This window comes from Lingula anatina, chromosome 2 (genome assembly GCF_051362555.1).
Source record: "Lingula anatina isolate TDL-2025a chromosome 2, LinAna3.0, whole genome shotgun sequence".
NCBI lineage: Eukaryota > Metazoa > Brachiopoda > Lingulata > Lingulida > Lingulidae > Lingula > Lingula anatina.
The window spans coordinates 43,829,540-43,840,847 of record NC_141768.1 but is presented as its reverse complement, the minus strand read 5'-3'; the positions used below and the strand labels follow the sequence as shown (position 1 = coordinate 43,840,847).

At 35.6% G+C, this 11,308-nt stretch overlaps 2 protein-coding genes across 2 annotated transcripts; both read right to left on the bottom strand.

Annotated features, from left to right (window-relative positions):
* Nucleotides 1–828: 828 nt before the first annotated feature.
* LOC106177616 (uncharacterized) lies at nucleotides 829–5,405 on the bottom strand. The gene is made up of 6 exons (XM_087007256.1): nucleotides 5,245–5,405; nucleotides 4,812–4,877; nucleotides 2,708–2,871; nucleotides 2,184–2,348; nucleotides 1,874–1,920; nucleotides 829–1,400 (listed from the first exon to the last, which is right to left on the bottom strand). Exons 2-6 carry the CDS (start codon nucleotides 4,859–4,861, stop codon nucleotides 1,371–1,373), a joined length of 456 nt encoding a protein of 151 aa, XP_086863382.1. The 5' UTR covers nucleotides 4,862–4,877; nucleotides 5,245–5,405; the 3' UTR covers nucleotides 829–1,370.
* Nucleotides 5,406–6,480: 1,075 nt separating this feature from the next.
* Nucleotides 6,481–10,736, bottom strand: LOC106177604 (uncharacterized). The gene is made up of 6 exons (XM_087007006.1): nucleotides 10,217–10,736; nucleotides 9,635–9,719; nucleotides 8,964–9,120; nucleotides 8,342–8,506; nucleotides 7,567–7,613; nucleotides 6,481–6,968 (listed from the first exon to the last, which is right to left on the bottom strand). The coding sequence occupies exons 1-6, from the start codon at nucleotides 10,264–10,266 to the stop codon at nucleotides 6,936–6,938; spliced, it is 537 nt and encodes a 178-aa protein (XP_086863132.1). The 5' UTR covers nucleotides 10,267–10,736; the 3' UTR covers nucleotides 6,481–6,935.
* Between the last annotated feature and the right edge of the window lie 572 nt (nucleotides 10,737–11,308).

Here is an 11,308-nt window from a genome sequence, read left to right as displayed (position 1 = left end):
TATTACTGATCTATTAACAAGTGCATTTTTGTGCTAAAACTAAACAGGCAAAAGGTACTTCAGACCATTCTGTCTTTTATACTTGAGAGAAGAATGTGCAAAATAAGTTCTTTTATTGACACTTAATTTTTTTCTCTTTGGTGAACCTGTTGGATCCCATTTTTAAAAATTAATTTTGAAACTCATCTGAACGTTCATCATTACACTTTATGGGACTTCACGTTTGGTTTGGTGCTCCATAATTGTTGGTCACCAAGATTCAAAGTTTCTGGAATAAGATTGAAATTTCACATTCCCATATAAGGGATACCAGCTTTAAGTTTTTTTGTTTTTTTTTAATCCTGTAAGTTTCAGGTTAGGCTGTGAAACCGGAGTTCTGGAAAAATCCGTTCAAAATGAGAATTATGATCAAACTCCACAATACTTCATACATAACAACCACCGTCACTATACCTATTGCGTTAGAGAAGCAGTTTTATCACAATAGGATTTTGTTAAAGAAGACCAAGGATTTCAGACTATTCTCAGACACTTACAGCGTCTGTGTTGAAAATATTACAGAGTATATTTGGGGTTTGAACTGGACAATGATGGTTGATAAGAACAGAAAATTGAAAACAGGGCAAAATTGTAAGGTGTATCATGCAGCACGGTAAGATGTATCATCTGCACAAAAAATCCCGTATTCAATATCTTTTTAAACTTGTCATATTGCTTGTATTTCCATTTTTCTTAAAATACATGTTAAATATTTGCAATAGTTTCCTAAAGGACGTAAAAATAGATGAAATTAATGATCTTTTCACCCTATTAGGAACATTTTTTTAATCGGAGATTTCAACAAAATAAGAGGTGTAATCTGTGGAAGTCGCTCTAATAGAAACTAACGAATGAGTGAAAACCGACTGAAGAGATGTAAAAAACATTAACTGTCTTGAAACAAAAAATATACATCAACAGTCAGTCATCTTTGTTAAATGGGTCACACACGATGCCTTCTCTGTTGACTTTTCTGATGGCCAATGCTTTTTCAAAGAAAGTGATACAGGACTCTGGTATACGGTCTCGAATGTTGGTATTCTCAATTCTAGCAAGTCTTCCTGTCACTTGAATGAAAGTATAATTATATCATCATATGTAGATTGCCACTTGTGTGTAAAATCACGTTTTATTCCTCCTCGTGCTGTTGTAGTGTAAAGCAGAAATTGAGATCTCGAAGACATAAATTTGAATTTTGAAGATAAACACAGTTTGCATGGTATGAATTCTCTTCAATAGATATTTTCACGTTTAGGTGATATGGAAAAAAGATCCCGAACGAGCAACACAGACAGTTTCGCACGTGGCACTCACTGTCGGTTTCCTTATCTTTACAGGCCTATTTGTACACTGTCTGCAATCTGAAATAGGAAAATATTGTGAGTCTTGGCATTGTGATTAATCCAATGACGTGCCATTAATCCAATGACGTGGGCAGCATATCAGCAGGCAATCCATATAAAATAACACATATCAATTAACGGATAAAATCACGACTATACTGTGCAATTTGTTTTTCTCAGTTGTCTAGTCCAGATGGTGTAGGGAAAATATCATCACCCCCCCCCCACCCCCCAAAAAATGTATTAATTTGAAAATTAACATAACAACAATGCCAAAAAGATTTATATTTTTGAGAACGAGTCTATTTGTTGGAATATTCACTTGAGTGTCCTTCATAGGAATACCGGTAACGGATTTGAGCGTTTTACTTCAGACGCAGCATTTGTCCCAGCTGCATGGAGCACAGAAGGGCCAAACACTGAGGTAAATAGAACGTACGTATGGGAGTAGCTAAAACTTCTTGAAATTGCAAGTATCAAGAAAATCTTACCTTTGTCCAAATGAGTTGAAATTCGCATTCTCCAATCTCTCCGTCATCTAAAATATATGGAAAATTATCAATTGAGAGGGAGAAAGAAAGAGAGAGAGAAAGGTTCGCGCCACGGTGCATTGTAATAACGATGTAGAAATATAAAACATAATCACGTATCCATTTCTGAAACCAACTACCGGTATGGTAGAGAAACAAGTTAATGCGATCGAAGCAGAATGTACGCCAACCAAGTTCGACAGTAATCTTTTGTAACAAAAGCTATCAACTTTCTCTCATTTAAAAAGGTAAGGTAAATGGTATTTCGTACCATTTAAATCAATCCTGTATTTAGCAAGTGTTTTGTCATCATCGTCCAGATAACCGTTGCGGTTCACATCTCCCGCTGCGAACAGCTTCGAAGCCTCGTTTTCATGACCTTGGTCCAATTCCAAGAACTTTGTGAGGAATTCATCCCTTGTCACTCGTCCGTCAGCTAAGAAAATATACTTCTTTTATTGCCTTGATACTGCACCGTCTAGTCTTGTGTGAAATTTTAATTTAATTTCGTTCTTGTTATATCAACAGGATCTACAGGATTTTCCAATATTTTGAGAGTAAGGTTGTTCGGTAATAGCGATGTTTAAGCTATTTCAGAATAATTTTAATATTACGAACCAAAACAAAAAATAGTGCATACCAGTCACTAAGCATGTGGAGTTATGAAAAACCAATAATGAAGATTGTACGAAAAAAATTTGATAACAAACCTGCAAAATAAGTAATGACTTTTACGTTAATTCAAGTTCCAAGTGTGGCACTATTTTTTAACCATTTTTCACATCTACTACTTACCGTCATAATCAAACTCTCTAAACAGATTCTTGTGATATTCTGTGTCGTCCAAGTTGCCGTCTTGGTTGGCGTCAGCCGAGGTGAAGATTCTCTTAATAAACCTGTGTGAATGCGGTAGACGGGGGCAACGGATTTCTCCGCTGTGTCTGGCAGCTCCACCAAGGCTAGAATAAAAGAATACACGATATCATGGGAACTACTATATAAGGTTTGAAAAAATTGAAAAATATCTGGATTTTTTGCCCGGCTTTGATCTACTGCACCTTTTTGCTTGATAGCGGTTTCTGCAGGAGGGGAAGGGTGGAGGGGGGGGGGTGCAGTGTCTCCCGCAGAAGTGAATGGAAGCACAACTGAAGTTCAAACGAGCATTTAACTTGAAGGAGCCTTGGGCTTTTTAGTTTTTTTTGTTTGATTGTTTTAAAAAGGAAAAGATGCCGTTACATGTTAACAGATTTGTACATGTATATTCTTGACTGCACGTGTGTGTGTGTGCGCGTGTGTATGCGTGCCCAAGCGAAAACTAGGGTTCAAACCACCCTTCTCAATTTCCACTAAGGTTTGCACGTATGATCTGATTTCTGGATATACGGTAAAGCGCATACTTAGACCAAAACAAAACATACTTAGACCATAGCTTATTGCAAAAACACATACCTATTTTGGGGCACCTGTTTGCGTGTTTAAAAACAGTGGCCCCAGACGATACGCTGGAATTTAGCAAAGGCCTGTGTCGTGTATACATTATGACGTATCTGGAAATGCTCACTGGCCCAGTGTAAACGAGGGCACTGTCCTGTTATATCCAACTGTGTGAATTTACTCGATCGTCTGGCAAATTGTCAAAATCTGGATTTTTTTCTAGTGTTTCAACAGAGAAATTGAAGCAGACCAATATTTCGGGGCTGAATGCAAATACCGGCTGTCGGTTTTAGGTTATTTTGGAAAACTGACCCCTCTTTCCTGGGTTCATGTATGTACTACGCTACTTACAGTAGCTACAAACAGTAAAACATAAACAAAAAAATTAAAAACAGCCTAAAGCATAAACAAAAAATTAAAAACCTCGAAAACAGCCACACCCTGGGCTTCAAAAACAAAATCCACCCATCCACATTTCAACATACGTCCAATGTGAAAAGAGAGAAATTGATGAATAGGCTTTGAAAGGCGTTTTCGGTCCGGAAAAAAAAACTTTTTTTCTGGTGTGATTCATTCCTATTAATCCATTGTTCTGTGAAATTGAAAATTGAAAACTGTATACAACTTTTGAAATTCGCGTGAAGATGCGCAATATTTGGGTAAGAACAGAACTGTTTTTACTTAATAGACGGATATATCTACATAACTGAAAAAATGAAATTTATCGCTTTCAACCGCTATCGTTTACGTCCAAATGCACTTCCTAATCATGAAGTCCAACACAGGAGGAACGATTTGGAATAGTTATAACATATCATATTCTTAATCCAATATATATGTAAGGTGTAGCTATGTAACAACATTACACGAACCTCTCCTCTCCTCTCTATTACACCTCTGCCTAAGATAACGCATCATGCGCAAATAATTCTAAACACTAATAATATTATCCATTTCGCAAGACGCAATAATTTAGTTCGGCCTTAAAAGAGATTTCGAAAGTGATACCATTACTGGTTCACGCATCCTCCCTCGTGTTCACGATTGTTACAAGTTTCAATTTTAAAATATACATGTATACTAAGAGAAAACTTATGACTTTTTCTATATTTTCTATATTGCTGGTAAAAACCCTATCTACAGTATGAGGAACTGTTGTATCTTGGTAACAAATTGCTAGTCACTGGGCACTGCAGCAAATCAACACAAAAGGTGAAGTTTTATACGCAACAATCCTATAGAGCACATATTGCAATTTGAATTTCAAAGCAAATGTTAAGTGAGTGTGCAGGTGCGTGAACGTGTGTGTAAGCCATGTGTTTCACATTAGAAAACTTGCTTATTATAGAATATTTTACATTATGCTACAGAAAATTAACTGAGATTTCATTGACGTGACTATGCCAGTTTAAAACAATACGTAATATGAACAAATTAGTTAAAGAGAAAAAATAGTACAACTTACGCAAACAGTCCAAATGCAACAACTGCAAGGAATGAAAGGCTAAAATTCATTTTGTCCTTGAAGTAACTAGAGGAAATAGAAAATAAAATAATTATATAAACTGAATTTAATTTAAGGCACCTGAAGCAATCGCAGTGTAAAATCATAAAATGCCCGGAAATTACGAAAAATATATAATATTTACAGACAGCCTTTGCAGCTGATGATTAACTTTGCCACTTTATAAAATTACAAGGAGAATAAGATTTAATGATATAGAATTATATAATTGGAATAAAAATAACTAAAGGGTGATAGATTATTGTGCAAAAGTTTCTTTGCCACTGTGCTCGGTGGTTAAGACGGAAAAAATAATAATTGTGAACTGCTATAATTTTCTAAACCTAGTAGAAAGAGTCAATGCAATCTGAATTAAGTTTTTCTTAATACCTACCAATTCAATATAGAACCTGGTTGATGGTAGAATCTTCAGTTAAAGTCTGCAAAAGCCTGTCTGGTCAAATTTTCGCGAATGAAAATCGAGTTCTTTGCAGTCGCCTTAAACGCCAGCTAATAGCTGCGGTGGTGATTTCATATCAGGATTTATAGCCATGTTTTTTAAACATGTTTTATTACCATGTTTCCTAAGGTCACAGGTTTTGCAACAATAATGGTTACATAAACATTAACTGAGTTTACTAAAACTTTGGTCTCCAACTAGTTTGCTGAGGGCATATGGTGTGTGCCATGTGTGTTGTACCACAGCGACAGTTTTGGGTAATGGATTCGGAACACTTACAAGATTTTTAAAAAAAAGTGCAACATCGTGCTACATTTGTACCGGTTTCTTCTCTTGTAGTTATAGTAGTGAAAAAGTCTTATAATCAATCAAATCGGAATCAAAGGTTTAAATTTTAAAACAGCTAAGAATGCAAAACACCTAAGAATGCCACGCGTTAGGGTCAAAACTTTTAAAAATATTAGATGAACAAATGACCTACAAACTGGTCAGAATAAACCATTCGGTGAATAGTTGGCTGTTTGAATGCCTTATTGAAAAAGCAAACACAAACACACGTAATTATTATTTTCTTTTTAGTTAAAAAAAGTAATTTCTACTTCTATATATTCTGTCACTTTTCACTTTCAAAATCTAATCCTTTAGTTTATCTCTACCCCTAAAATAGGTGAAACATTTTTCTGATCTGTAGAAGTCAATACAGCATAGTTAATCTATAGCCAAGAGCAGGTTCCCTAGCTAACCAGGCTGAGTATTATCTCGTATCTCTATGTTTTGCTTGTTTTTGCATATATATTATACTTCTTGGATATTCTAACTGATATAAATGATGTCCCAGCTCCGAAAGAAATGGATAAATAGAACAGCATAGATAACATTGCCAGTCGTTGACTAAACGTTTTGTTCTCAACGGTATTTTTCACTGTCTCGGTTGCTTTTACATTGCACCCGGAAAGAGATTTTACTTGAAGACAAATTAAATAAATGTGTAAACTTATTGTTTTAAGACAGGTACAAGCTTTTAAAGTTCCAATGTCATTTGTAGTTTTACGCAACATGTTTTCTCACTACATAAAGTTAATATTTATCGCACAGTGGACACGTGTTTTTTGTCCAATCTGGGCACAAATATAAACAGTCTTACGAGAGAGAACTAAAAAAAGCAGTGTGATCGCTTGGAAATCATTTTATTTACATATTTTCACATTCGATGTCTCAAGTCTCGGTTTGCATCTAATCACTTTATCAACTTCCGCATCAAACTAATTTGATTAAACACGAGTAAAAAAACATTTGGTTACAGTTTTAGAGTTAAGACAATGTCTATTTTCATTTTTTTCAGTTACATCTCTGGTCTTTATTTACTGTTGACCGATGCCAAAGCCAAATCAAACGAATGTTCCAGAAAGTTCTTATATAAAGAAAATTTAACTATTGAGAAAATGCTGTTATTCGCTGTAAACTGAGCAAAATCATTGACCCCGATCTGGTGCCGCAGCAGATATGGATAAAATTTAGATATCCACATGTGTAATTAAGATATCCGTTATATATAACCCAGATATCCATGTGCATTATGTACCGAATGACTGGTCTCCGTCCACGATTGTTGCACGGACCTGTTTTTACATTCGGGCAATTCCGGCACGATCCGCAATCTGAAAATATACATGTGATCCTCTTACAAAAGTTATCTCACAATTCTATAATGAAGAATATCATAAAGAATTAAACTGGCATTCAGCTAAGATAAAAAGCGCACAATTAACTTTATTTTCAAAGCTTACTAACTGTAATGTAAATAAAACACATGTGTAGGTATGTACTGGGGGAGACTGGGGCTAGTTGGACCCCGGGGTAAGTTGCCCCCCCCCCCCCATCAATTTACGACAAAATAACTATGGAGTGAAAGAATTGTTCACATCATTTTGTGAAGCGACCGTATCCAATAGTGCAAAGAAAGCGTCTGCAGTGAGTCCAAATGAAATAATTTAGCATCTTAAAGTAACTTTATTAGGCCTAAAGAGACTTGATGGGGGGGGGGGGGGGGGCAACTTACCCCGGGGTCCAACTAGCCCCTGTCTCCCCTACATAGTACAGAGCACATCTCTTCTCGCCAGATTCACTATATAAAGCGATTGTTGAAAGACAACATAAGGCACAATGAACTGACAAATCTTTTTGACTAAGCATATTAATTTTATGAAATGCAAATGAAATTTTCAATGAAATTATCGGTCTTGAAAATCCACCCACCTGCATCCAGATCTTACGGAATTCACACTGGTGAATTAATCCGTCACCTAAAACGAAAGAAATTCCCCAGATGTGAAAATGGTATATATATATATATATATATATATATATATATATATATATATATATATATATATATATATATATATATATATATAAAGCCAAAAACGTTTATAAAAATAAAAATTATGAAGTCGCTTGCTACATGTACGTATGACACAGTTATTATGCAAATAGAATTCCATAACAGTTGTTTGACGCATGTCAGTATTTGTCTTAATATTCACATTTACTACATCACATAAAAATAACTCAACGTTTAGTCCTGAAACAAGAGTTTGAATCTAAAAAACCCTCAAAATGAAATTAAAAATAATTATATCTGCCAATGTGGTAAAATCATAAAAACCAAATATTCAAGGAAATTAAAGACTGATTGATGAATAAGCTGATTAATCAATTGGTGCACATATATTAATGAATTAATTCACTGATGTTTTAAATCAAAGACACAAATGAAATGAAGATTTATCAAATAGCGCATAAAGAGATGGTCTTATGAGACACGAAGTATAAGTTAATTGCGTCAATGCACAGGCGAACCAAAAGGTAGACCACCAATAACTAGCTAAGTTCTATTGGCGGTGACCCAGTGGCATCATAGCCTTTGTGGTCATATATTGCCAGAAATTCTTAGTCCAGAAATATCATATAGAGCTATAGTATGTCATATTATGCGGAGGTCCACCGATCTTCATAAACGCAAATTACTGACCATTTTCATCAAGCCGCTGCTTGACCACGCGCTTGTCCTCCAGGTCCAGCCTCTGGTTCTGGTTGAAGTCGCCCATGCGGAACAAGAGGGCAGCTTTGGAACGCTGACCGTGGTGGACATCAACCAGGCGGTCAACGTACTCGTCCAGAGTGACGTCAGAGTTGTCTGTAAAAAGTGTTAAATGCAATATCAGCGTAAAAATAGGAGAACGTTAGGCACTAAAATCAGATTGAGAGATAATTTAAACCTGAAGCCCCATTCCCTGTAAAAAATTGCTTTGAGAGACACCAAAATGTTTGAGTGCAAAAAACGTCTGGACTGCCGTTTTGAAAAAAAAAATATTTATATGTCTGCAAGTATAACAGTTAATTAAGTTCTTTACTAGATTTGCCAAAGCACTTCTCTTGATCTATATTGAAACTATAAAAGTGGGAAGTTTTGGTCATCTTCAAAAGGAAACCTGATAAGTTTCGACAGAAGGCTTCTCAAAAACGTTTGACCAGGAATACAAAGGACAAGTTTTTGTTAGTTCTGAGCTCTACCTAATGGGTAAATGCATCAGGCATTTGTTTCACACTAGAAAACATTTACAAGTATTAAATTAGTCATCAGGTAAACTCACGATCATTATCAAACTCGTCAAAGAGGTTGTCGTACTCGGCGTCATCTAGATAGCCGTCCTGGTCTCTATCAGCAACCAAGAACATGCTGTCGATGAACTTGCGCGGACCGCGGAGACGAGGGCATCGGACACTGCGCTTTTGCATTGCTGCACCGGGCTAACGAAATAAAACAAACCTCACACGTTACTGCATGTATATACAAGTATACATTAACCAATCTTATATTACTCTTTGATATTCCACAATAAATATCGTCACATGTTGATTCCTTCTTTTCATCACAAGTTGGTAAACAATGTAAAGTAATAAAGTGTGTCAGTAATTGTTAAAACTCCCCCCCCTAAATTGTTAAAAGTCATGAAATGATTTTTTTCCCTCAATTTATTATCTAATTTAATAGCTTGAGTTTGTCTGATCTGTAATTTAACTTTAACAAACGAATCAATAAACTGATTATTCAACATATGAATAAATAACGCATTTGATGAGGTTAAATATATTTGTCACTTGAATATCTTGACTTTTTTCTACGATAATGTTTCTTTATCATACATAGACTAATGAATCAACAATGATAAATAAATAAATAAATAAATAAATAAATAAATAAATAAATAAATAAATAACAAAGAAAAATGTGAGAGTGTCAGTATCGCAAGAGAGCACCCACCTCACGCTCTCCGAACGCATAGTCTTCGGCCTGTGAGTCAAAAAGCCTTCTCTCCTTACCCAAGAGGCTCCCGGCTTCAATCACGCTAGAAAAACATGAACGAATATTTATTCATTTTGCAGTTTTATTAAGTGTTTGTGGATGATTCCAAATTTTGTCTAAAACATGCTAATTATGAGAGCACCATTCACGACAAAATCGCTCAGAGAATGAAGACCTCAGTCAAGACAGATCCGATCTCATCATTACTTATTGATCAATTAATAGATCACCTCAAAAAAGTGACACCATTTCTGACATAGCCTGAAAATTTCACTAAAACTTTTTGCATAATCTTTCTAAGTGACGGATCGACAAACAGACAGACACGGCCAGACAAACAGAACCAACACCTCCTTGGCGGAGGTAAAAATAATCATAATGATAATTATTCAACGCACACTGATGTCAACAAAGACTGAGGTTGACCGTATGTTACATTTGAACCGATTTCATGCAATTTTGGAAGAGTGCACACATTTCAGTTATTTTCTCAAAACAAAACATCGCTGTAGACAAAATATTTGTTAAAATATTACTTACGCCAAGACGACGCAAACCAATGACACAGAAAAACTGACGCTAAGATTCATTTTGTCTGAAAAAGAAAAAGACTAAACATAAACCTACTGAATCGATTAAAAAGTGTAAGAAGAGTTAATTCAAATTATACTTTCAAAAAAACTCTGTAAGCCCCCTAAAGTAAAGATACAAATGTAAAAAAAAACTAAACTACAACCTCAACCAAATAATAATGCCAACAGAATGATATGAAAAGAACTTCAGTAATAAAAAACAAAATATCGAACAAACCTGTCTGGTCAACTGGTTGAAGTGTAAGTGACCTCTTTCTACGCAAGATCTGCTTCCAATCCCTGGCAGACGATCTATTTATATTGGCAAACTGACCAATGGCCAGGGCGCTGTTTTTTCCTTTAACTGGGTCAATTAACGAACGAGCAATTCCAGCCCACGGAAAGAGTGAGTGGTCAAGGCTGTCATTCATTGTATTTAAATTTTGATGACCTGTAGGTTTTAAATTGGACTTTTTACCCTTATCCCCAAACAACCATAGACACCCAGACTTTCGTATATTTCTATTATTTTTAATAACTGTAAGCATTGCTTTCAGCTATCCCCCATTTTGTAGAAAGTTTTTGAGGGATCGTGTGAGATGAAAATAAGTTTTTCATTAGTTTTGGTAAAAGAAAGAAAGTGAGTGCTACGTATACTTAATTGGCGCCGTCTCTTATTTTATCACTGAGGCCAAAGTTTTTTTTCTGTCTAGTCTACCAGAGGTGGTTACATAATGCCGGTCACTGGCCGGTCATCTACATGCACACGTGGCTTTTAATCAATTAGATACTCCAGAACTTGGTCATCGTGTTATCGGTAGTGTTACTAACTAATTGTGACTGGTGAAAGTTTGATCAGTGAAGGTGTAACTTAACTTTTGCCTCTGCGTCTTTTGATTCATTTTTGAGCGTCTGATATCTAAAATGACCGCACGTTGCAAATTTTCACTGAAATACCAGATATATCAAGTATTTTGTCGTAAATACCATCAGTTCCTTAATTAGTCGCTTTAGAGCACCAGATCAAGCAAGAAAAGAAGAGCTCACCGTCATCCTTAAC